Genomic DNA, 26,988 nt, shown 5'->3' on the forward strand with positions numbered 1-26,988 from the left:
AGTTCATAGAAAATATTTTAATTATCAAGTTCCTAGGTCACCAACACCACCCTCCCCTAGGCATTAATTTTCAATTCCCAGTAAGCAATTTTGGGAATTACTTTTCTATTTTTTAAGATTTATTTATTTATCTGGGGGGTGGGGAGAGCAAACACAATTGGAGGAAAGGGCAGAGGGAGAGGGAGAGAATCTCCAGCAGACTCCCCACTGAGCACAGAGCCCAATGATACGGGGCTTGATCCTAGGAACCTGAGATCACAACCTGAGCCAAAACCAAGAATCCAGCACTTAATTAACTGAGTCACCCAGGTAGCCACATGGGAATTATTTTGAACAACTTTGGGTGCTAAGAAGGAGAACAAGGCAGAAGGTAGTAGTATAAACATCTCATTAAGAAACTATTTAAAAAAAAAAACTATTTCATTCTATATCTCCTCTATGAATATTTTAGAATTTAAAAAACCAAACAACACAAACAGCTCTATAAAGATGTGTATAAATTTTATCTATCTATTAAGAGTCTATACTTTGTCAAAATACTGTAAATAAGCTTTAATAGAGGAAAACAAAGAAAATAAAATGAGATACCCAAAATAACTTTGAGTAAAAATCACTGTATAAGAAGTCTTACTGATCACATAGGAAATAAAATATATTTATATTTGTATTTCATATATTCTCCACAGGTTGTTCCTTTCCAACTTCAAACCTTGTAATCTCTCTTCAGCTTATTTATTCTGCAGTGAATCTTGAAAATCTAGCAGTTTGGTTAAGAAAATGTACATATTTTCATAGCACAGGGTGGTCGCACGTTGTGGCTTTATATATGTTGGCTTTCAAATGGAAAATCATTTTTTTAAGGATTTAAAAAATTTTTTTAAAATTTTTGTGTTTGTGCTGTCTTAAAATTTTTTGAGTGATCTCTACCCCTAACGCAGAGTTCAAACTCACAACCCTAAGATCAATAGTCATGTGCTCTACCGACTGAGCCAGCCAGGTGCCCTGCAAATGGAAAATCATGTGATCATTACCTACAGTCCCAATGAACTCTTAACTGTGTAAAGACAATGTTTACTTACTTTTTTATTGAAAACATTTATTCTCATTATAAATGGAACACATGGAAATTATGGAAAATTTAGAAAATATTGAAAAACAATGAAAACCTACCAGCCATTTGACCATCACATTGTAGCTACCAAAAACATATGTTCTGTATTTTCTTTTCGTCTCTATGTATGTGTGTATTTATAAAACCTCTTTAACTTTTTTACTTGATATATCATGAGTACTTTCCCATGTGACTTAATATGTTTTAAAATGTGATTTCTGATGGCAGAAAAGTAGCCATAGTATAGATATATTATTCAGCTATTCTGTTGTTGGTCACTTGGGATATCTCTAATTTTATTTGATTATATATATATATATAAACATATATATATATATTTCCTAGAGAAGGAATTACCTATCATCTTAAAGATCATTTCCATTTTAAAAAGTCTTTTTATTTGATATTTTGTATTTTTTAAAAGTACTCCCAGGGTAGGGCTTAAAAATCACAACCCCAAGATCAATGGCCACATGCTCTACTGACCGAACTAGCCAACAGCCCCACGGTTTTTTCTATTTTTAGCCTTCTTCATACTTATTGTCAAATTGTCCTCCTTAAAAGTTATACAAGTTTACACAAGCATCACTCATGGATAGAAGTTACAGCAGAAGAGCCAGCTTTGGTCTTAGCACTACTTTTACACATTTCCTTTACAAATTAACCTCCAGAAGGGTCTTCCCTTGTGACCCCTGTGCAGTTCATTTGAGCATTCACTGTGCATGCCCCACACCCTACGACCATTAGTGCTTTTGTCATCACAGGAACAGCAATTGGCTCAAAGCACTGCTCATTGTGATGATGATGTGGCCTGGTGAGGTAGCCTCCTTAGTGTTCTAAAAGATTGTTTGGTATAACTGCTTCAGTTCAGGATTTTCTCTAACCTTTCCTATCATGTTTAGAGTCAGAATTCAAATACTGTACAGCTTAAGCTACAGTATGCCTGGCCTGTAACTTGGTTCAAGGCATTATATTTATGTCATTTTTGTCTGCTTATTTTACTAACAGGGTGGAAAGAGCTCTCCCAGTCCTCCCAAAAAGGTAAAATTCTGTTATTTTATTTTTTTTTGTCTATTACTAAAGTTTTAAAAATAGATTAGATAAATTATATAACATTTAGGAATAAGCTATCATTGAGAGTTTTATGAGATATTTCATGAAGAACACATTTAAATCCAAACTTAATGTAAAATTTAATTTCTTAAGAACTGGAGGGGGGAGATGGTACAAAAATAGGGTATTAACGATTTTTCTTACAACAGTATTTTAACTGTTACAAAAAAGAGGTATATTAATCCTATTTAAATTAGATATTTTTTCCACAAAAAGGGATGAAAAGGACATCTTTTCTCATGTCTGTTAACCTTTGAGTCAAAATGATTGGAATTTTAACTAATCTCCATTTCTATGTATTGTGTTCTTTTCTCAAATTTTTTTAATTTGAAGTGTAGCTTAAAGCAGTCGCCATTAATGAAAACATTAAAATAATAAAAATGTGAAACGTTTTAGAGCACAAGAATTATGTTTTTTAGGTTTCTATTGATACAAATTCTAACACTAGGTAGGCAATCAGTTAATATCAAGAAAGTCATTTTAAATTGAATCATCTTACCCTAGGGAAGAGTACTCCCTTATAAAAAATTATTTTTACTCATTCTTGGGCTTTTTCTATAGTCCAATATCACTCTGGTAATTTGATTCTGACTTTACAGAAATGGAATATTCCATGAATATTTTCCAAAGTGAATAACATGTTGTCTAAAATCGTCTTAATTTCAAGCTCTCCCTGATATTTTGGCCGAACAACTGAATACAGATACTTCTCTTGCCGAGTCTTCCTGTGAACATTGCCCGAGTGATAGCTTCATATTTGTCTCATCTCATCATTCAGAAGCTATTCATTTTTTTTTCCACTGCCCCCTTTAAGCCTCCTCCCTGCCCCCCCATCCCTGAATGCCTGTTCAGCCCCCACACATTCAGGCGTATTTATTCCCGTAAAGATAGTGACACTTATGGTTTATTCTAAGACTAAATCTGTGTTGCCCAGTGACTAAGGACTTAAGCATGCACAGTGCTTCTACGCTTACCCTCCTACCTAACTTGACTACTCAACTTTATTCCTTTCCCTCAGAATTCTCTCTTTTGGCACAGTTCAGTTAACATACCACTGCCAGGCCACTAATTGATTTCTGAAACCTGACATTTGTTTTTTGTTTTCTCCTATCTTCCCTAATGGTACAGCACTACTAAGCAGGAAGGAATGCAAAGAACTAGAAAGTTCAAAGTAATTGAGGATCTGTCCATTCACCCTGTCTGGCATCATGCCAATGTAGAACCTGGAACATTTGAAAAATATTTATCAAGTTTTAACCCTTTTTGCTAAGTCGATGAATCAGGTTTGCCGCTGTAGCACGTGTGTTAACAGCAAGTAAGCTTGGTTGAACATGTTCTTTCTGTGTTCAGAATCGCATGGCAAATGTCTCAGAAAAGGATTACTTTCCAATTTCCGTACTATTGTACAGTGCTAAGCTAGTTATTTTCTGTGAGATTGCAGAGCTGGGCGTTTCAGAGAAACCATTACTTAAAAGTGACAGCCCTATTTTATGAATCCTTATATTAGAAATGAAATTTAAATAAATGCTACTATATTAGAATAAAAAAAGACTGAATTCAACTTTTCTAATATAAATATATTGTAAGCCCAACCGTAGCTAGGTTCATATCTTTATTCATTACAAAAAATGGAAATGTGAGCAAAATTAACAGGATTTATACAAGTGTTTTATTAAAAACTTATCATATAGTTGGGTTTCGTTTTGTTTTGCTATTGGGAAAGGATTTGTCAGTGAAAGCATGTTAAAGAGTGGTGTGACATACAGAAATATTTCCAGTAAAATAACTGGATTTTATGGTAGTGAAAACTTAGGTTGAAACAACAGGCCGCTGATGCTCTGATAAAAGAAAGATAAAAAAGAAGGCAAATTAAAATATAAATAGATACTAGATTATATTAAACCTAAGTTAAAAAGAACATAAATGTTCTATTGAGAGTAATCTATATCACATTGAGTTTTGATCATGTTATCAGTGTTAAAACTAAAATCTGTCAAAGTTCAGTTTTTAAAAAAGGAATATTAAATCCCATACCAATTCTATAATCTAAGTTATTTAATTAATTAATTCCTTGGGTTCAAACCCAATACTTGGGTTCAATCTTAGCGAAAATCAGGACAGCTTCTTAAAGGTGGAGGTGGATACTATAGAACTGTCAGAAAAAAATTTGCAAAGACTCTTATTAAATACTACTTTGGTAACATGAAGGTAGTCGTCAACTATTCTCTGAAAAGAGTGATCACAGCCATAAAGATGAATCACTTTTTAACAAAAAGGAAAAGAGAAAAAAAAAATTTACAGCACAGTTTTGTTTCCTAATAGTAAATACCTCTAATATTTCATGTGTATATTATTTTTTTAAATCTACACACTGAAATAAGATCCATTCTTTTAATAGGTCCATCTCTTTGAAGTGAACATTTTTTCTAAGAACTCCCTTTTTTTTTTTTTTAAAGATGTTTTACTGTGAAGTGATGAGTAGGCTGTTGTATATGTAAAATTGTCTAATAGTATAGTGTGCTGTCAACATATATACATATGTAGTAATATACCAGGCATTTTTATTGCAGTTTATTATTCCGGCTTCTCAATAAGCCAGATAAAATCGTATACAAGAACATTAAGGATTAGGGAAGTGTTTTCCTTAGGTGATTGATGGCAAAACTGCACCTTCCCATTATAATGTAGTTAATGGATGGTAATATATTGGACTATTACTTTCCTACAAATTTGGATTCCCAGTTTTCAGAGCGGCTGAGCGTCTAAGGCTCCTTTGGTTGTCTTTTCGTAGGAAAAGGTGCCCCAGTGTCAGGTAAATGTGCCACGTTTCTGTTTTGTAAATATTGAGCTCCATTTTTTTTTTTTTTTTGAACATACAGTGCTAGCAAAAACAAGTCAAAGATGTAATCTCTATTTAAATACATTGGAACTAGTCGTTAGGGCTTAAATTAGATTCCAGGCTTCGGCTAGAATCAAAAGTTGTAAATATCAAAAACTTCAAAATTCATATCCCCATATTCCCATCCTCCTCCTCCCCATACAGATACGAGGTAGAAATTGGGTGTGAAACCTTCTTTCCAGCCATTTACATAGTGTAGGGGAAAACAAGCTCCTATGCCAGGACTTAAAAAAAAAAAAAAAATCTATTGGCCATTAAACCTTTTATTCAGGACCTTCCAGATGGACACGTTCACTGCTGAAGACACACAGACACAAGAGCTGTTTTTAAATTTGCTTATCACACCGCCCCTAGTTCTCCGCTAAAGAAAAGTACATTTTGTATATTTAAAAATACACGCTCCTGAGAGAAGCCCCTCGAACCCTCGGCGCCCCCACCTCGCTGCCTGCCGGGCTTCTCGGCTTTGGAGTCTCAGGTCCCTTGCACAACACCTAAGACGTGCAAACCTCTTGTTTTTTCTCCCTAGCCCTGGCGGAGAACAGTTGGAGAGATCTCCCTCCACGTCTCCACCCCGATTCCCTCTCTTCCTAGATTCCACCCGCGCCTCTCCTTTCCTCCGCCCCCGGCTCCGGCAGCCCAATCTGTCAGAGAAGTTGTGTACAAACTGCGCGGCCGCCCTGCGCGCGAAAGCTCGTGGCCCGAGGGGGCGGGTCAGCGCGGCGGGGGCGGGGCCCGCGTGAGCCTCTCCCTCCTCATAGGCTGCGCCCTCCGGCCCGGCCGGCCTCGGGGCACCGGGATTCGCTGCGGCGCTGCCAGTCAGGCCGGCGGGCCCCGCCCACCCGGAGTTGGGTAAAATAGAGGCGGGCGTCAAGTGTCAGTAGTCGCGGGGCAGGTACGCGCGCTCGCAGCTCGCTCGCGGAGACCGGCGGTGGCGGGAGCGGGCTCCGGCGAGTGAGAGAGCGCGGCGCGGCGCGGCGGGGCGGGGCGGGGCGGGAGAAAGTGGCCGCCGCGGAGACGTTGGCGTTTGCGCGTGGCGGAGCGGAAGAGTTTTGCTTCTCGTGCGCGCCTTCGAAGACCGCGCCGGCTGTTGGCTGAGGGGGTCCGCCCGCCCGGAGCGTCCCCTTCTCCGCCCGCGGCCCCGCGCCGAGCTCGCCGGCCCGCGTCGGCGTGGGCGAGGTGGGAAGCGCGCCCGACCCGCGCCCGGAGCCGCCGGCCCCCGCCCCCCGCCCCCCGCGAGTGCCAATGGCCACGCGGGTGCTGACGATGAGCGCCCGCCTGGGACCCGTGCCCCAGCCGCCGGCCCCGCAGGACGAGCCCGTGTTCGCGCAGCTCAAGCCCGTGCTGGGCGCCGCGAACCCGGCCCGCGACGCGGCGCTCTTCCCGGGCGAGGAGCTGAAGCACCCGCACCACCACCCGCAGGCGCAGCCCGCGCCCCCGCAGCCGCCGCAGCCGGCGCCGCCGCCCGCCGCGGGCCCGCGGCTGCCCCCGGAGGAGCTGGTCCAGGTAGGAAGAGGCGCTCCCCTCCCTCCCTCCCTCCCTCCCTCCGTCGGTCCGTCCCTCCGCCCCCCTCCCGGAGCTCGGGCGTGTCCCGCCGCTGCGACGCGCGGGCGACAGGGGCCGCTCCAAGCTGGGGCGTGCGTCGGGGCGCTGGGGGGCGGGGGGCGGCCCCTCCCCTCCCCTCCCCTCCCCTCCCCTCCCCTCCCCTCCCCTCCCGGCCCTGCCGGCCTGGGCGCTCGCAGGCAGCAGCGAGAAAGTCGGGGGACCGGAAGGGGGGGGGCGTCCCGGCCGGAGCCGCCCCGATGGGCCCGTCCGGGGAGAGGTTCGAGCGGAGCGGGGGCTCACACGCACCTTGGCGTTGCCCCTCGTGCCTCACGTCCAGCGTCCGTCTAAATCCCGGCTCTCCCCTGATGCACCCCGACCCCCACCCCCACCCCCACCCCCACCCCCACCCCACGGAGGATCCCCCTCGTAGGCTCGGGTCAGGTGGAATCGCAGCCCGGGTGCCGGCGGGAGGCGCCTCGGGTGCTACTTTCGTATCTCGGGGCTCAGGCTGCTCTAGACGCGATCTCGGGGCTGCCTTGGGGAACCGAGAGCTGGGGGAGCTGCGGTGGTACCGGAGCGGCGTGTCTGTGTGTGTGTGTGTGTTTTTCCTTAAAAAGCCAAGACCCAGAAAAAGGACCGGGGGTGTTGTTTTCTTCATGTGCGCGTAAATTTCCTCCCGGAGCCGCGTTGAAAGCTGGCAGTTGGCTCTTTACACTTGCCCGGCAGCCGAATTAGAGCAGCCGCCTGTTTCTTTCGCCCACGCAGGGAGTCATATAGCCCTGGAAAAAAAAAAAAAAAAAAAAAAAAAAAAAACTTCCCGGGACTTTTAGCCTGTCCCAAGGAAAAAAAAAAATTGGAAACATACCCACATGCAAACAGCTGGAAGAGCTAAAAGCAGAAACCACTAACCACCACGGGAGCGAAGCGCACGGAAGGGTTTTAGTTGGGTTTATTTCGAGACGCTTCGTTTCACGGCCCCTTGGTGCGGCCCCTGCGCCGCCGCGGGGTCTGCGGGCCTCGTGGTGCCCGGAGAGGGCAGGGGCATTTGTCAGAGGTGTGACTCACAGGGCCCGAGCGTTAGTTTTTATTTTTAAATCGTGTCTATCTGGGAAGCCCTGTCTTAACATCCACAGCGAATGGTACGAGGTCTGATACGAAACGCTTTTGAAATGAAGTGATAGCAAAAAAAAAAAAAAAAGTGTATTATTCACCAGTTAGGATGCCACCACGATTAATAGGTGCATGAGCCATTTCATGGGGGTGGGGTGGGCTCTGCTTTGCTCTGAAAATTTACTTTTCGACGTTAAAAAAATAAATATTAAGTTTATGTTTATGTGCTAGTTTATGTACTGGCATAGAAGAGTTTGTAAAAAGAAAAAAAAAAAGACGGAGGGTGACTAGTTACAAGCTCTGGATCGTTGTGTTAAAAAAAAAAAAAATCCCCACTTGAGAACGATTTGGTTATTTCAGGTTGGTCACTTCTGGTTAAGAGACACCAAGAGGCTAAGGGATGATTGAGCTTTTTTTTTTTTTTTTTTTTTTACAGAGTAAGGGGGAATGTAGCATTGGGCCACTGAGAAGGACATGGTAAATGTTTTGCTGATGACTGTGCTAGGGATACAGCAGCCTCTCCCCACCCACGGACTCCTTAGCACCACTCTACCAAGGGAGTGATTTTCCCCTAGGTAATTAAAGATCTGTTTTAGATAGGGATATGAATAGGAACATTTCATTATCATATTAACCAATTACAGAATCTGCTGATTAAAATCAACATTTAGATCAAATGTTGAAAGTGAAGTTGTTCTGTTCTTTGAGTGGATACTGTTCTGCTCAAGAGGTTGTATTTTAAGTTTCCAGTGACCTGTACATGAGAAAAGGCACTGAAATAGCCAAGGAATATGTTATATTAGATACTTCAACAATATCTACCTGGGCAAACAAACAGAAAGAAACCCTAAAACAGAACTTCGCAATATTATTTTTAAGGTTGTTTTGCTTAGGTTTTGTTTGTTTAAACATACCTGTATTAACATAAATATGGCACGAGCAGAATTGAGGAGGTTCGGCAGTAGTAGTACGATACTGTATTTAAGTTGAAAACTCAACTGTAATGGGGTAGGGAATCCTGCTTTTGTATGTGAGTTATAAAAATACACTTTGTTATCGATTAGAAAGGAATTCTAATCCTTTCTTTCTGCTGCTGCTGCTTTTTTTTTTTTTTTTTTCTTGATTTGCCTGTTAAACTTTTTGTCCGGGGCTGATTGTGGGAGCGATTTTACCAAATACACGTTATAGAGAGTTTCATAAGGGTTTTGGTAAACCAGTTATTACACAATGGACAAATAAACCTGATACGTTTATAAGCGACGCTTGAAAGGAGCTTGCCCTAGTACTTCTCACAGGTATCGCTGGGGGAATTTTTAGTAAGTTTGTCTTTACTCAGCTGATGAATTGGGTGGATTATGCATGTTTGTATCTCTTCTTTTTTAGACAAGATGTGAAATGGAGAAGTATCTGACACCTCAGCTTCCTCCAGTTTCAATGATTCCAGAGCATAAAAAGTATAGACGAGACAGTGCCTCAGTCGTAGACCAGTTCTTCACTGACAGTGAAGGGTTACCTTACAGTATCAACATGAACGTCTTCCTCCCTGACATCACTCACCTGAGAACTGGCCTCTACAAATCCCAGAGACCGTGCGTAACACACATCAAGACAGAACCTGTTACCATTTTCAGCCACCAGAGTGAAACGACAGCCCCTCCTCCGGCCCCGACCCAGGCCCTCCCCGAGTTCACCAGTATATTCAGCTCACACCAGACCGCAGCTCCAGAGGTGAACAATATTTTCATCAAACAAGAACTTCCTACACCAGATCTTCATCTTTCTGTCCCTCCCCAGCAGGGCCACCTGTACCAGCTGCTGAACACACCGGATCTAGATATGCCCAGTTCTACAAACCAGACAGCAGTGATGGACACTCTTAATGTCTCTATGTCCGCCGCCATGGCGGGCCTTAACACACACACCTCTGCTGTTCCGCAGACTGCAATGAAACAGTTCCAGGGCATGCCCCCTTGCACATACACAATGCCAAGTCAGTTTCTTCCACAGCAGGCCACTTACTTTCCCCCGTCACCACCAAGCTCAGAGCCGGGAAGTCCAGATAGACAAGCAGAGATGCTCCAGAATTTGACCCCACCTCCATCCTATGCTGCTACAATTGCTTCCAAACTGGCAATTCACAATCCAAATTTACCTGCCACCCTGCCAGTTAATTCACAAAGCATCCAGCCTGTCAGATACAATAGAAGGAGTAACCCCGATTTGGAGAAACGACGCATCCACTACTGCGATTACCCTGGTACGTGATATAACCCGGTTAAAGCATCAGTACCTGTATTTAGTGTCTGTGTGTGTGTGCACATACCTTTTTAAACCAGGTTTTCAGTTTGCATAGGAAAGTGGTACTTGACAATGAAAAAAATCACCCACTTTGTCCTTTTCATATCTCAGTCTCTGTACTGTACCCTGGGATATAACTTTGTGTTTGTCTATTATGGTTGTATGTATTTAAAAAATGGCTAGAATATACTGGAAAAAAGTTACCTTGGACTTCTTTATTTTTAATGTAGCATGTAAATTCAAATTTTGAGTTATGTCAGAGTTACTTAAACACCTAAATTGGCGTCTTAATTCTAAATTGAGTGCCCTGAAAAGAGATAAGGTAAGGTAGGGAAAATAAGGTGTGGTAATGAAATGGGGATTGAGTAGGCTGCTTTCATGATGGTGGGTTACAAGACTGTGTACAGAATAGATTTAAGGATAGTTGTGATGGCGTATGAACATATGTTCATTCTTCAGTGAGATGCGGCTCAAAATCTAAATTGATGATGGTGATGACTTAGTCTACAAGCTGCTGGCATAAGCTAGTTTATGATTAATACAGGATGTAATTGATACAGCGTGATATACTAAATGAAAAAACAAATGTAGTAGCACAGAAAATTGCAGTCATCTTGGATAATGGTTTAACACTGTCAGCTCGAGAGCCATTAAAAGTTTTTAAATCACTGAAGTATGTTACTAGTATAAAGCACCTACTGGAATATAAACATACATTTTCCATTTGTAGCTTGTTTATCTGCTTTTTCTGCTAAAGTGGTACATAAAGTAAATCACTTTATACCTTTAATAAGGTAACAGGGGAGCAGTCTTTAAAACTGACGCTTCAAATAAATATCTCACTAGCATGAGAGATTTCTTCTTTAGAGCCAGATTTTAAACACTGAATCATCAAATGTAAAGATTTCAAAAGGATCTCCAAAATGACAAGCTGTTCTTCCTCTCCATTATTTCAGGCTGCACAAAAGTTTATACAAAGTCTTCTCATTTAAAAGCTCACCTGAGGACTCATACTGGTATGTAATTTTCTTGTTAATTCTGTGAGTTGTGTAAATAGTGTAAGTGGTATTCATCCTTTTAAAAGCCAACACGTGTTTGATCTCTTCTTTCTTCTGTCAACCTTTATTTTTTAATGGCCTACCTTTTCAGCACTGGCTTGGCTCAAAATGCAGTTCAACGAAAAAGTCTGGTTCCAGGAAGGCTGATGTTCCCTTACCAAGGCCTTGCCCTGTCACCTCACATAGAATGAATTACCCAAAAACGTAAACAACAATGTTTACTAATGGATTTTAAAACTTTAATGGCACTGCAATTCCTATCTTGAAGGAATATAAAAATGTAACTCATTTTTTTCCTTCCATAACAAATCCCTTGGCTGCTGTAAGGTATATTAAATGCTAAAACTTTTCCATTTAGCATGTAAAGCATGACTGCTTAATACATTATCTTTAATTTTACCTTTAACCTAACATCTCTATTTAGCATGTTTTATGTGGCTGATGAAAGGTAGGGACGAAATTGCAGAGTATTAAATCAGGCAAAGATGGGGTTGTGGTTTAAAAGTTACTCTATACCCTGTGCCAGCCCAGATTTTGACGTATTTGAGACTATCTTCATTCTAGTTTACATTTCATCTTTGTTTAGAATGTGCTTTTAGGTAGAGTCACTTTAATTTTACAAATGTTTATTTTGTCAGGTCTGTACATTCACTTTTAAATGCTTTTTAATTTTAAAAATATATATTTGAAACCATTTTAGGACAAAACCACATGGCATGCTTAAAAAGCTCCCAAACACCCAAAATATTTTCAAAATATATAGATGGTTACTATTTGGGATTTTCTTAAAAGACCAGCCCTAAAGGAAAGAACTTACACAAAATGATTGTGTTTTTTTCTCTCTCAGTAAATTCAGCCTTACCTAAAGTTCAAAGAATAAGTTTGCTAATAAAAGCAATGACCTAGCAAAATGTTTTATTCCATCATTGCTATGGAAACCAAAGTATTCAACAGTTCCTTTGAATGGGTTGTTGGATTAGTGTGAGGACTTGAATCTCCCCAGGCTAGATGTTACTATGGAAATTGAGTTTTGATAAATGAAGTAGTTATCTCTAACTGCTGCATTAAAAAGTAAAAGCCTTTGAACAAAGGTCAGTGCTGAGATAGAACACTAGGAGGAATATGGCTGCAGACATTTTGTATGCATGTAAGGAAGTATTACTTGATATCTCAGTGATAAACACTACTTATTAAAATCTAAATAGTGCTGGTGACAGTGGTAGATTCCAGGACTTTCTGAGAAACTGCTTTTAAAGAAAAGACAGCTCATGTATTAAAATGAATGGATGGTTTTGGCCTGAAGTTTTTAGATATAGACAAAGTGATTATATGAAACGCAAGATCCTACATAAGCAGCTCAAAGTAGGCATTATATTTACAGTTAAACAACCATTAAGTATATATAGTAAACTCCGTCTAAAGTTTTCAAAATGCACATGATGGCCAAGAAAATATTCCATATAGAAATACTAAAATAGCCAGTTATAGAATTAATATTCTATTAGAGAAAGAAACATTGAAATTGGGCTTTTACCTGAATTTTGACTAATGGGAATGGAAATAAAATTGAAGCATTTTAACTAGTTTTTTTCTTCTTTGAAAGTCCTTGAAATGGGAGATAGGAAAGGAAGGAGGGAACATGTTTTTTTATGAGGTTAAAGTCTCCTAATAAAAAGAGTGCAATTGCATATCACACTGTAATCAACTGCTTATTGCAGGGATGTAGTCAGAGCATATCTGAATGGCCTTACAACCCCTGTCAGGGTTTAGTGCTCTGAATGCTTATAGCTGGGATTCTGGAATTTGACCTGCTGGCAAAGAAATTTAATAGCAGGCTGTTTTTAACAGTGCTCATACTAATAAAATCAAACTAAAAAGAGGACCCAGGCCTAGTTTGGGTCCTATGCATCAGCTTTTTCACCTGATCATAAGTGCATGGCCATTGACGACTACTGAATGAGACTATGTAATCCAGTTTAATAAAGTTTTGTTTGATAGTCTCTCAAATGCCTTGGGGAGGGTTTGTAGCCGACTTGTTCATCTGGCTAAACCCGTTCTTGGGTAATCATAGAGCATTGAGGTTGTTTTCTCCTCATTTCTAGTTTCTAGACAATGTCTTTTAAAATTACCTGTGCTCTCTAGTTGCATCCCTCCCCTGCTGCTTGTTTTTTAGTGAATGTATCTGAAGCCAGAAAATTCTCTTTTTTTTTTTTTCCTTTTTCCCTTTTAGGCCTAGGTATTTCTAAATAACTTACTTAATAGCTGTTTTGTTTTGCTTTGTATATAGGTCCCCTACTGTGTCTCCCTTCCTGCCCCTGCCCTGGACAATTTGTTAGGAGATTTTTAAAACAGTCTGTATGGGATAGATCTTGTATTTGATACAAAAATTACTTTTTAAGTGATTGCCATTTTGCAGGCAGAACGTGAAAAGCCACCCTAGCATTTCCTTGGAATATAATTGTAATTGCTTTAAAATGTCAAGTTACCTTATGTTTTAAAAATGATTTAAGCAATTAAAACAAACTACATCTGAGTTGTATTTAATTGCTTATTCTGGATTTTTAGATAGTAAGTGCTTCTTGACTTGCAAATTGAACATAAGGAAACAGTCTTTCCAAAACAAGACCTTTTTCAAAAAATTTAGAATGAAAGTACAAGATACCAGTTTCTTGAACCAGAAGTCCTTTAGCATTTTTCTAAGTTCATACACTTTGATTCCTTTATTCATAAGGAATATACAAGTTGTACCAAGTTCTGTCTTTGTATGGTCAAACGAAATACCTGAAATGTACGTTTCCTGTATTTTAGGAAATCTATTTCACTTACAGACATGTCTGTATATATAACAGTAACATACTTAAAGGTCTGTAGAGGTAACCCCTTATATTGGCGTGTGGGTGTTTGTTATTCGTAATGTGTGTGTATACATCATGCCTCTGGTCAGATATAATTATGGCTACTTCTAGGCAACAGTATTGGCTGGTATATCACACTTTTAAAAGCATGTAATGCAAACATTCTACTGAAATTTGTGTAGGTCTTTTGATGTATATATGGGCGGTACCCATTGACATCATTTAAAAGTTGCTGCTGTGAGCACCTTTTAAGGAAAAGATTCACATAACTATTTTGCCCTTATAAATCCACACCATTTTTAAACACATAAAGTAGAATAATCTACTGTAATCAGCAGGATAGTTGTTTCTACTCATACACTTTAACTTCATAATGAAGATTTAAAGTAATTCTAAGCACAAGCTTGAGACCAAAAAAGGTAAAATGCAATAGGAAAAAAAAAAATTAAGGCTGTATATACAAAGAAAAGTTTGCAAGAAATTGAAAATTTTTTTTATCACTGCTACTGATTTCTTGGTATGCTTATGAAATAGGACTTTTACATTGGGTTTGGAAATTTCTTTGAAAATGATATTTATGGTTTAGTAAAAAAGTACTTGCTTTCCAAAGAAAGTTTGAAAACTAGTGAACTCAATACAGGTGTTTAAATTCTTAGTGATTTTAGTCAAATGTGTGGGTATGTACTTACCCCTTAAAGAATATGCAAAAGTGGTTGGGAAATTAGAGTATGGAAACATTTTTAGATCATTTATCAGTCTCAGCTATCTGGAACAAGGCAGAAAATGAACAACTGTAGAGAGAAAGTCTCCGAGCAGCACACACACTTGGCTCAAGGATCCCTTAGACCGAGACTGTATGCACAGACCATTACATGGTTCTGAATCGCAGAGTGACTTGCCAAGGATTGATAAGGAAAGGACAATTGGAAACACCCCCACACAAGAAAATGGAAACCTACAATAACAGAGGAGCACAAAATGGATTCAGGGAAGCACTATACTGTTAGCGCTGCATTTTGCAATGAGCTGTTTGGGGTGCTTTGTTTAATTAAGAAAGAATTCCACAGTTAAGTTTTAGAAAGATTTTTAGCCCAAGCCTGGTTTTAAGGGGATAGGTTCCCATAATCTGTCTTACTTGCTTATGTAGAACATGTTATTTCCTAATGATATTTATATTAAGATGTTTACTACATATACTTTAAAATGTGTAATCTGCTCAAGATGATTTTAGTTTCAGTTTGGATACTCAGCTGAATAGAAAACTAGGTATAATTTTCTATCTAGTTCTTTGTTCTATACTTATTATCCATTTAATGTATTAGGTATAGATTTGCATCTAAAATATTAACAATATTGACACTACATTTTCATTCATGGTACTTTGCCACTAAAAAATTCAAAATGATTGGAACACAAGTTACTCCTCTTTTTTTTTTGGAATTGTGGAAGGGACCAAAAGGCTTTAAAGGCTTTAAAGCCAAAAGGCTTTCCACATATATATGAACAATTTCACTTCCTTGGAAAGTTATTTAGAGCTAAAATCAGCGTAAGTCTCTTTCCCTCCCTCTGCAGATAAGTAGGTAGGTAGGTAGATGGCCTTAATGGAGATCATAAGTTTGGATCTAGAGATCAGTACATGGGTATGTACCCTGGTAATCCTTCTTGTTGGTAGAGGTGGGAAAATTGTATAGGATGAAATTACTTAGTATCCAGTGGATTTTTTTGAGTCTATATTTGAAGATATGCAGAAAAAAGTATCACAGTTAGCTTGTGATGTCAGATGTTACTAGTTAAAATTCTTAATTTATTTTTATTTGCAGCTTTGAAATCTATTTTCTATACTGACCATTTCAAGCTTATGTAAGAAAAGTAGTAACTTAAGAGACTTGCTAGTTCAGACCCCTGGAAAGATATTTACAAGCGTGAAAGCTTAAAAACAATTTCTTTTTAATGACTCACTGGGAAAATTAAACTTTGCTTCTAGGACTTGTTCTTTCATCTGAAAAACATTTACATAGGAAATTGATTAAACATTGTTTTGAGATGATAAAGCTTATCGAAGGTTAAGAAGTATAATTTGATTAAGCAAACATTTGGACTGATCTTGTGGAGAATCCAAAGAGAATCTTTTTCTTCCCTTTTGTCCTTCTAAACTAGTGGGAGAAGGTAGTTCATAAGCAGATTAAATGGGATTGTTGAAGCTGAGATAGAAATAATCAGCTGTGAAGGTAGAGAGAATGTATACATTTTTAATACAATACCTTAATCACCCAAGATTTTTTACTTGGGCAGATATTTTTAGTTCTATAGAATGTAGTAGCTGTTTACTTGATGACCTACATTTTTTTCTGGTGGAAGATTAGAAACAAAGTAATGCCCTACTTTAGTAAAAGTATCTGTGTAGCAGCATTCCTATTCTGTCAGCCTGTATTATTTATATTCAAGGATCTTTAACTCTGATTAGGGGGAGTTACTGTTTTAGAAGTGCATCTTAGGTAACTTTCAGTAAAAAGTACCTAGGCAGAAGAATGTTTCTTTTTTACTACTTTATAAATATAAACCTTTTAAGAGCTGGGAGAAATCTTTGTCGAGGTAACCACAGTAAGTGCAAATTAGAGGAAAGAATATCTAATACTCATTCAGTGCTAGAAATACAGAATTTTTCTGTTTTGGTTAAAAATGAAGAGGCAAAATCTTTCATTGACCAGTTTTTTAAAAAGTTCAGTTTGGGTTCTTATTCCAAGAAGGCAAATCTGAGTGTTGTCTTTTTGTCAGCCTCAAGAATTGGCATTTTATTAACACTATTAATGAGCGAGGATTTTTCCATGCTTTTTGTCGGGAACCCTTAGGAGAAATGGCAGAAACTTAGGACACTACAGATTCGCTCAGGGAGGAGACTGCAGATGTAACCCCTTTGGATTTGTCAGCTCACTGTTCCTTGGCCACAGAGGTCCCTTTGCTGTTTTAGGCTAGCAGTAGGAGCTTAAGAACTCCTTGGTTTTCATCAAATCTACTCCCAATTCTGTAAAGGAAAACTTGTTTATGTAGAGTTTATTTAGCCTTATACAACTTTATATGATGGATAATAAGTGGATTCCATGCTAAATGGATTCTGAACGTGTCCTAAAAGCATGATTCCTACTTAATCATACATTTAGTGAGATTAGTCTCATTCTAGGTGGAATAGAACCAGGCAAAGCCTTGCTTCAAGTGGGCGAAGAAACATTCTGGTAGACAACACCAGATGCTTTCCTGTTTCTTATACCTTCCCTCCTTTTCATTAATGAAAATGTCAGAATTGGTCAGACTTGGCCAAACATGTGATTGTTCCAAAGATGCATTATGAGAAGTGTGGCTTTGCAACTGGAATAAAAAATAGTGTCTGTCCTTGAGGAACTTTCAAAACTAATGAAGGGGACAAAACACATCTATTTGAACCTTTTACAGCAACGTATGTGTAAGTGTAAACCAGTCGTTCAAAACAAATCTAAATGGTGATGGGGATTCAGAGAAGTGGAATGAATTCTTCTGGACTGTTCAGAGGTTTTCTGGAAGTTTTAAGGTGAATCAAATTTCAAAGAAAGGGGTAAGCATATGAACTGACCACAAATTGGGAGGGAGAAAGAAAAAATTTAATTTTAATATATCCTTTTAATTAATCAGTTTCCTGAAAGAGGGTACATTATTGACGTGATACTATATCTAGTAAATATTAGTTGCATTTTGCAGATAAAAAAATACTAATTTTTGAAATGAACTGCCTACCCTTCTGTTCCAAGTGAAGGAGATGTGCTACAATGAGCTTTAATAAAAAGATTTTTTAAATGGAAAATTACTGGCATAGATATATAAAAATTTGAATTAATGAGCCCAAATCATCCTACCTTATCTTTTTTTTAGATGTTTAATATTTCCCCATGATTCCTATTTTTCACCTCTTATTAGAATATAGAGATTGTTTCAGACTAAATTCCATCTCTAGTAATGGAAAAAAGTATAATTATTACTAAATTACATAAAAATTTTCCTTCTGAAATAAGAGCCGTTTTAACTTCAAGGACTTAAGTTCTAAGAATTAAGATTTAGTACCAACTATTGAAATAATTTATTCCACTTTAACTGTTTGCATTGTTTTTCTCAGAATGAGAAATGGATTTTAAGTTCTTTGAGGCCAGTGACTAAGTCTTTTTTTTTTTTTTTTTTTTAAAGGAGAAAATCAAGATTAAGACTTACGTGTGTGTTTTCCAGGTCATTTAGTGCAGGTTACACTCTCATTTACTAAATACTGGTTTTAATCCTGATGATTTTTAGTCTCTATCAGATACAATGGAAATGGCTTTTAGTTATCAGGAGGGAGATCAGATATGCAAATTTGCTGTAATAAACTTTTAAAAAGTTACCTAAAATAGGTATTCTGAGAAATATTTCCATCTATGATATTTTTTTGTTGTTAGAAGGACCTATGTGGAACATTCTAGGGAAAGGCCTTGGTATGAATCTATTGAATGTGTTCAGCAGAGCAGAGAAACCTCCCATTCTGTTGTGGTAGGTTCAGAAGTCATTTTTTACCTGTTTATCAGAGGGAAAAAAATAAGATAATATTTTAGTGTATTGCTGAAGATTTCAAATACATTGTAAACATGTTCTGCTTACCCCCTGAAATTCATTTAGCCTAGGGTAGAGGGAAACGGATCATTGGGTGACATTTGGGATTGTCAGAACAGTTTTCTGGATCCTGCTGGTCTTGAAAGATGGGTCTCCACTGAAGGCTGGCTAAGGTATACACTCTGCTTCCCACTGTCTGCAGTTTAAGGCCTGCTGAGTCCATTAAGCTATTCCATAACTGACCTCAAGTGGCTTTAGAATCTTTAAATACATTTGAATAATATTTGTTCTTAAGTTGTTCGTAAGCAGTGAATGAGTGTTTGCTAATGGAGAACTTCAGTAGGACACTAAGGACAAGTGGCAGGGCCGGATTCTTAACCTGGAGCTCATTGTTTCACTTCTAACTCATGGAATTATTGTGAGGATTAAGTGAAAAAAATCAGAAATACCTGGTTCCAGAGTTTGTACTCAATGAATGTTTGTGCTTGCTCCCTCTTACTGTTAATGCTTTTGCTTTTTAACATTTTTATGAAATACATTAATTGGCTTTACCAGTACTGATAACCTGTATAACTTGAACAATTTTTAAGATTAGGGATTCCTCACAAAATACTCCTAGTTAATTTTAAAGTGGAATAAAAAAAATACTTTTTTTGGAGATAAAGTTGAAGCTTGTTTTTCATGCTGTTCAAACTTGTCATTTTTTTTTTTCTTCTGCCTTTGGAAAGTTTCACATTAACAGCATGAAAACTTAAAAATACAGTTGATGTTGAAAGAGCTTAACTAAATATTTTAAATTGGTGGTATTGGAAAGAGATTCTGTAAAAATCCAATTAAACTTTTGAAAGCTCTATCCTGTTGAAATAACTTAAAGGAAGTCAGTTTGGTTTCCCAGAAGTACTGTGCATAGTGTTTCTGGCTGAGGAAGAAAGGCCCGAATCTACTATTTGGCCAGAAATTGGGTACCAGCTTCCTCTATGATGTTTAACTTGAGCGGTGTTGACACTTGAACAAATCCCATAGAAACTGCCCCAAGTGGGGAATAGTTGTCCTTGCTTTTATAGTAAAAACTTGGCCCCATAACTAACGTCCCAGACACTGGTAGTATTCTTGGCTGAACAATCTATAGATGTGCATAAATTGAGAGCAAAACCCCAAATGTTTTAGGAACTTTAATGGCTACCGTTTTTCAACCAATCAGTAAAGTAAACTTTTAAAAATATTGGTGCAGTTTATTGCTTCATAGCCAATAAAAATAGTGAACAAAAAGAGTCTAGTGTCCCTTGTTTCTTAAATAAACTCTGAAAATTCAGTTCTCTTGCTATTTAATTATTAAATGCAAAAGGCTAGAATGATTTCTTTTAAAATTGGAGCACTTTAGGAATTTTTTTCCTTGCTTCAGACATCAGAAATAACTTTCTCTTTCCATTAATTGACAGTGTAGTATTTAACCAAGATGTTTTGCGATTTATTTTTCACGAGGAACAAAAAACAAATGCTTGTGCAAAAAGTTCATCTTTTCTCTTTGATTTACGTTTTCAAGAGTAAGAGCTAGATTTACTCCTGGTATCAAATAATATGTGAATATAAATGAGGGAAAAGTGATTTATTATGTTACTTGAAAGATTGGAGTGTATTAGGCTTAAATTCTAAGACTTTATAATGAGAAAAAAAATTATATAATTGACATTTTTAAAATAGAGTGATGTAAATCAAAAAGGAAATTTAAAAAATAAGTGTATCTGTCTTGGTTCAGAGGCAGAGGAGGGAGGAAAGGAGGTTTGGGAATGCATACCGTAGAATTTGAAAGAAAAAAATCTCCTGGGAAATAATAGGTACAAATTTCAAAGAGCTATTCTGGCCCTTTTTTCTTTGTCCTTACAGGATTTTTTTTTTAAGTCAGAGTTATCAGGACAGCAAAAATATATTAACCACAAACTGTAGAAATCTCGGTTGATGTGGACAGTGTCTTTTAAAATTTGGACTCAGTTGAGTAATCTTACAACTTCCTGAATATGATACTGCTAAATCAGACAGAAAGGTTGTTGGGTTTCATTGTGGTACGAAGTAAAGAGTATTCAAAGTGACTCGGAGGCTCTTCTCTTTCACAAGAAAACATGTTTTAAGGAATTCAGGAATTTGACTATTCAGAGTTTTAAAAGGTATCCATATAAAACTGAGCAGTAAGCTCACAGGAATACTTTAATGAGCAAATTTATCTCACAAAACTCTAACAAATTCGTAGAAAATTCTAACAAAATGAAACATAAAGGAACTTACTAGTTAATGCTCAGTGAAACATTCTCAGGTTTGAGGATTTATTTAGAGGGGGAATATATGATCTCAGTTAAATAGGGTTAATTCTTAAACTGGGAGTTAAGGCTGCATTATCAATATTAAATGAATTTGAAGGATTAGCAACTAGTTAACTTCAAATAACATTAAGAATAATACAAATTGCATTGGGATTGTGACCTAAATGTCAATTTACAAAAATGAAAAGTGCTGTGAGAGTAGAATAGAATAGATAGATTGAATGATTAGAGACTTTTAAAACAGGTATTATGCATGTAAGCTCCATGAGGCCAAGCATTTTTGTTGACTGTCCGTATCCCAAACACTCAGGAGGACAGTGCCTGGCAGGTACTTGGCACAGATACACGTATATATCAGCAAATGTTAGAATTATTATGGTGGTTTCATTATTCTTCAGTAAAGTGAAGTTACCAGTATCTGGTTGAGGAATTTATTAAATATCAAATGCATAAAGCTTTAACACCAACTTTAATATTTTCTAGTCTTGTTTTGCTCTAATCTGACTGAAAAACAGGAAGGTGTGAATGTGTGTGTGCTGGAGTGACTTTCGAAGAGTGCCCATTCATCAATCCATTTTGGAGGCCCCGAGTTCAGACAAGCTAACTAGTTTATGTGAAGTTTAGTCTGGCTAGTTTAGAAACATTTAGTTAGGACTTGGTTTGAAGTAAAGGATCGCAGTTGTGGTACATTCAGTTCATTGCATTGGTGATTTGAGCAGGCTCAGAATTTTTTTGTTCTCCTTTGGCTGTCTTATTGGTCCTTTACTAATTTAATTTGGGTTTGTTGGTGAAGTTGTGCTCCACAGCAGATACAGGTCCCCCAAGTTCATCTAGTCATTTCATGGGTGTACATGTATGGGAACAATACGTACAAATGCACCCATTTGTCTTGCACATTCAAAATCAACGTTTTCCTGCTCTTCCAAAGAACTCCAAAAACCTTTTTCTTGCTGTAATTAGGTTGAATGCTACCAGGGAAACCATGACTCTCTCCACTAGATTCTTTTTTTTTTTTTTTAATTTTTGTTTATTTATGATAGTCACACAGAGAGAAAGAGAGAGAGAGGCAGAGACACAGGCAGAGGGAGAAGCAGGCTCCATGCACCGGGAGCCCGATGTGGGATTCGATCCCGGGTCTCCAGGATCACGCCCTGGGCCAAAGGCAGGCGCCAAACCGCTGCGCCACCCAGGGATCCCTCTCCACTAGATTCTTAGAGAAAATTTAGGTCATAATGGAATTCATGAACCCTCCTTCCCCTGGACCATGATTTTTTTTTAAGATCTCCCTTCTCAGGCAGGGTCTGTGATGTTTGTCTTGCTAGCAGGCCACCTCACCTCCTCTTGGTCCCTTGTCACAGGTGAGAAGCCGTATAAGTGCACCTGGGAGGGCTGTGACTGGAGGTTTGCGCGCTCGGACGAGCTGACCCGCCACTACCGAAAGCACACCGGGGCCAAGCCGTTCCAGTGTGGCGTGTGCAACCGCAGCTTCTCCCGCTCCGACCACCTGGCCCTGCACATGAAGAGGCATCAGAACTGAGCCCCGCTGTGGCCTGCCGTGCCTATGCAATTCACCCTGCCGTCCTGCGGTTCCTTTGGCAAAGTTTTAAACTACACACTTAACTATATATATAAAAAAAGGAAAAGAAAACTAAAAACTGGAAATGTATATTTTGTATATTTGAGAAAACAGGGAATACATTGTATGAATACCAAAGTGTTTGGTCCTTATAAGAATCTGGAATGCTTGCTGTAATGTATATGGCTTTACTTAAGCAGATTTCATCTCCTGACAGGCAGCCACATCTCAGTGTGAGTAGGGGGGTGGGGGTGCAGGGTGTGTTTGCAGTGTCTTTACCGAAACACCATCATTTAATGTGACAGTGTTTAGTAAACAAGTCAGTTGGCAGGCACAGAAGAGCTGGATTGCATGTCAAGATTTTACTTGACATCAAGTAGTTTTTTTCAATATTAGATAATTCCTTAGAGGTACACAGCGTACCTGGCAATTCACAGATAGCCATTGAACAAATGTGTTTTTTTGTTTGTTTTTATATGAGTTGCCTATATTTGCTATTCAAAATTTTGTAAATATGCAAATCAGCTTTATAGGTTTATTACAAGTTTTCTAAGATTCTTTTGGGGGAAAATCATAAATAATTCTGTTTGAAAATAACCATGAATACAATTACAGTTACAATTTGTGGTAAGATGCCTCTTCAAACCTCACCAAATTCATTTCTTTAGGAGGAAAGAAATAATCATTCAAATGAACTTAAAAAGCAGATTCCATGCACTGATTAAACTAGGATTGCTTATTTTAAATATGAACGACATTTTATATGAATTGTGGACTGGAGCTTAAAGATAGGACACACAAAATTTAAACCTCTTACTATAAGCTAAACACAGTATCATTTTAATAAAAAGACTTGTAGCTCTCACGTGGCAGTGTTGAATTTATGATGCAGTTTTCGCATACCGGGATGTTTGTTCGTGCAGTACTGTGGGCTAAATGACAATTTATGTGGATTTTGCATGTAATATACAGTGAGACACAGTAATTTTACCTAAATTACAGTGCAGTTTAGTTAAGCATTGTTAATACTGACTCAGTGTCTGCCTTTAATTATAAATGACATGTTGAAAGCTTAAGGAAGCAAGTGCTACATATATGCAATATGATAGTAATGTGATGTTGATGCTGTTAACCAAAGGGCAGAATAAATAAGCAAAATGCCAAAAGGGGTCTTAATTGAAAATGAAAATTTAATTTTGTTTTTAAGATATTGTTTATCTTTATTTATTTTGTGGTAATATAGTAAGTTTTTTTAGAAAATTTTCATAACTTGATAAATTATAGTTTTGTTTGTTAGAAAAGTTGCTCTTAAAACATGTAAATAGATGACAAACGGTGTAAATATTTTGTAAGGCTTCAAAATGTTTATACGTGGAAACAGGCCTACATACGAAGCATAAATTGGTTGCTGTTTTGCTTCTTTTCCCCTCTTATTTTTGTATTGTGGTCATTTCCTATGCAAATAATGGAGCAAACAGCTGTATAGTTGTAGAATTTTTTGAGAGAATGAGATGTTTATATATTAACGACAATTTTTTTTGGAAAATAAAAAGTGCCTAAAAGATTTATGTTTTTTGCCTGCCTTCTTCAACTCCAGTAGCAAAAAACAGCAAATTCCATTCCCAAAACTATTTAAAAGGATCTGTCTTATCAGGGCAGTTAATAAGGAAGACAATTCACACATTGCTAACTTAGTTTAAAACAAAAAAAGGAGACTTGTTTTAAAAATAGGATTAAAAGTATAGAGGGAGATATAGTTTGTGAATGCTTTTTTTCTTTCCTGGTCACTACACACATACAGCATTAACTTCAAGATAATTAGCTGAAAACTGTTATTGTCGGAGGTAAATAGAACAAATTGGGCTTTTAATCCCCGCCCCCCCCCCCCCCCTTCTAGAAGAGTAAAAGATCACCAAAAGTTTTTTAATCCAATAGCAACAAGCACACACCTAGGGCTTGGTTTTTAATACCATTCTCCAATATAAAGGATGGGGCTTCTTAGAAAAAATGGCCGATTCAAGGACTGGGTTAGGAAATAGACAAAATAAGCCTTCAGCATCTGACACCACCAGAAAGGAAGTCAAAATCTCACAATGATAGAGGTATGTCAGAGCAACAATATAAAGTAGGGATGAGTTACAATACAAAATACAAAATACCCATGAGCCCATACTACAATGATTGAATAAATAGGAAAGAGGAGACCAATCTGCAGAATTCCAAGCAATTTTTGCAGATACTTTACCCTCAGAGGTGTTAACATAACTCCTCACTCCTTAAGTGTATGTTGCATAGAAGGCAATATGGCCAAGAGGGGAAGGAAAGTAACTATGGTGCAGAAACCCGTCCAACACCCTCAGCCAGGTTGTCAAGGTCCACATCAACTGTGATAAGTCATGTAAGTACCCTTGATTTGATGTGATAAGAACGGAACTTTGTTTCAGCTGTCTTCCTCCTAAAAACCTGTAATCCCAGTCCATTCCAGACAGAGCCCAACTGAGGGACGTTCTACAAAATAGTAATACTCTGAACTGTCAAGTTCTTAAAAAACGAGAAAATGTGAGAAACTGTTACAGCCAAAAGAAGCCTATATATTATGACTTAAGTATAATGTTTAACTGGGATTTGGAGCACAAAAAAGACTTTAGGGAAAAAGGAAATCTGAATAAATAAAGAATTTAGTTAATGTATCAACATTGCCTCATTATGACAAAATAGATCCTACTAATGAAAGATGTTAATAGGGGAACCGGGTGGTGGGGTTTATGGAAATTCTGTATTTGTAGTAATTCTATAAATCTAAAACCTGAATAAAATGTTTATTTTTAGAAAAGTGAAGGAAAAGATCCATGTCACTATTACATATGTTCAATAGATGGGAAAATCCCTGATGTTGGAGCTAAAGTGAAAACTGCGGTTACATAATTTAGCATCATCAGTTTATTCAGCCTCTCATCTTTTTTTTTTTTTTTTGCCTCATCATTTGACTCCCCATTCTTCCCTGTCATTCAAGTAATCTCTAGCTCAAGAACACTGCATAGTTCATTCTCTAGCCAGAACTTCTCATTCTTTCCTGAGGGAAAACATAATTTCTTTGGCTTAAATTTATTTCTAGAAATCGAGATAGTAAAGGCTGGAGTCTTCTTAAAGCAAAGACAACTCTGTCTAGTAACACATCAGAGCTGTATCAGTTGTAATTGATATTTGTATGAATGTGGAAGTTTTCTTGTAAGTAGAAGCCAGTCTTGCTTTGGCTCCCAGCACTTAATTGTATTTCATTTCCTAACACAGAGGATGGCTGTTTCCAGTTCTCACCTCCCTGAACTAACTTTTCTCCCTTTGGTAGGCTGCTCTTCCTTCTCTCAGGCCAGCTACCCTTTCCAAGTCCTTGTCTGCCAAAGCTCAGTTCAGACCCTCAATCTTTATTAGCCACACCCACTGGAACTTGTTATTTATTTGGAAATGTTACGTTACTTTAGCATTTGAATTATTTTCTGAGTTCTATCATAGATTTTTCTTCCTCAGATTGTCAAATTCTTGGAAGAAACACCGGTTCTTAGATGGCCTTTGTCTTCCTGCTTTTATTGATGGATAAATCAGATGTCAAAAAAATACCCTTATGGTGCTGTATGAGTTGTCTTAAGTCCTAAGTAATTGAATCAATCCAACATTCACCAAATTTCCTCTTTGTGTTGTGCTGTTGATACAGTGTTGGTGTTGGATTTTTGATAAGGTGTGTGACTGTAACTGTGATTATAGTGTGAGCATGCAGGTAATGCCTTGTGAATTTTTTAACATTCTTGATGCATTTTCTTTTTTTTTTTTTTAATTTTTATTTATTTATGATAGTCACACAGAAAGAGAGAGAGAGAGGCAGAGACACAGGCAGAGGGAGAAGCAGGCTCCATGCACCGGGAGCCTGACATGGGATTCGATCCCGGGTCTCCAGGATCGTGCCCTGGGCCAAAGGCAGGCGCTAAACCGCTGCGCCACCCAGGGATCCCTTGATGCATTTTCAAGGGGAGAGTTACTGTAGACAACTATGCTTAATACACTTTACAAAGCTGCACATAATTTAATTGCTGATCATCAGCATATCCATTACGTAAATGTCTGGTTTCAAACATATTCTGACCAGTCTCTTGGTAAACAAGCTACCTCAACTAGACCAAAATTGAGTAATGCATCAGGTTCCTATTGGTCAGAATGCAATTATGTAATTTGATTTCAAGTTAGTAATACTCTCAGTTTTAAGTGTCTTCTGTTAGTTTTTATTCTCCCCACCGCTAACCCCAAGTTAGCTTGTTTGGTTTTGCTTCATTTTGTCATTTCATTCCTGCGTTGCGGTTTGTGTAAAGTGCATCACTTCATGGCATCCAATTAGAGAATCCTTAGATAAGCATGACCTGGCTTGCCTACATAAAAATGTTCTTCAAAATCTAGCTAGATTCCTTTTCCTATCTTCAACTAAGCCCACCAGAGCTCTTTGGATTAGCTCATGGGCCA

General features: G+C 38.3%; 1 protein-coding gene across 3 annotated transcripts; it reads left to right on the forward strand.

The window, feature by feature from the left end:
- Positions 1-1,955: 1,955 nt before the first annotated feature.
- On the forward strand, positions 1,956-24,050 carry KLF5 (Kruppel like factor 5). Of its 3 annotated transcripts, none has more exons than XM_038569732.1 (4): positions 1,956-2,152; positions 9,159-10,032; positions 11,030-11,089; positions 22,265-22,536. In XM_038569732.1, the coding sequence occupies exons 2-4, from the start codon at positions 9,171-9,173 to the stop codon at positions 22,441-22,443; spliced, it is 1,101 nt and encodes a 366-aa protein (XP_038425660.1). In that variant the 5' UTR covers positions 1,956-2,152; positions 9,159-9,170; the 3' UTR covers positions 22,444-22,536. The 3 variants fall into 3 exon arrangements, with proteins under 3 accessions (XP_038425660.1, XP_038425659.1, XP_038425661.1); XM_038569731.1 differs by lacking the exon at positions 1,956-2,152 and adding an exon at positions 6,366-6,626 and having other exon boundaries at positions 22,265-24,050; XM_038569733.1 differs by lacking the exon at positions 1,956-2,152 and adding an exon at positions 8,212-8,350.
- Positions 24,051-26,988: the final 2,938 nt, after the last annotated feature.

Source organism: Canis lupus, chromosome 22 (genome assembly GCF_011100685.1).
Source record: "Canis lupus familiaris isolate Mischka breed German Shepherd chromosome 22, alternate assembly UU_Cfam_GSD_1.0, whole genome shotgun sequence".
Taxonomy (NCBI): domain Eukaryota; kingdom Metazoa; phylum Chordata; class Mammalia; order Carnivora; family Canidae; genus Canis; species Canis lupus.

Excerpts from the sequence above, each read along its gene's own strand:
- KLF5 (XM_038569731.1), top strand. The coding sequence starts at position 6,366 with ATGGCCACGCGGGTGCTGACGATGAGCGCCCGCCTGGGACCCGTGCCC. Across the intron at positions 6,627-9,158 it reads CCCCGGAGGAGCTGGTCCAG|ACAAGATGTGAAATGGAGAA; the intron begins GTAGGAAGAGGC and ends CTTCTTTTTTAG. Across the intron at positions 11,090-22,264 it reads TCACCTGAGGACTCATACTG|GTGAGAAGCCGTATAAGTGC; the intron begins GTATGTAATTTT and ends CCCTTGTCACAG.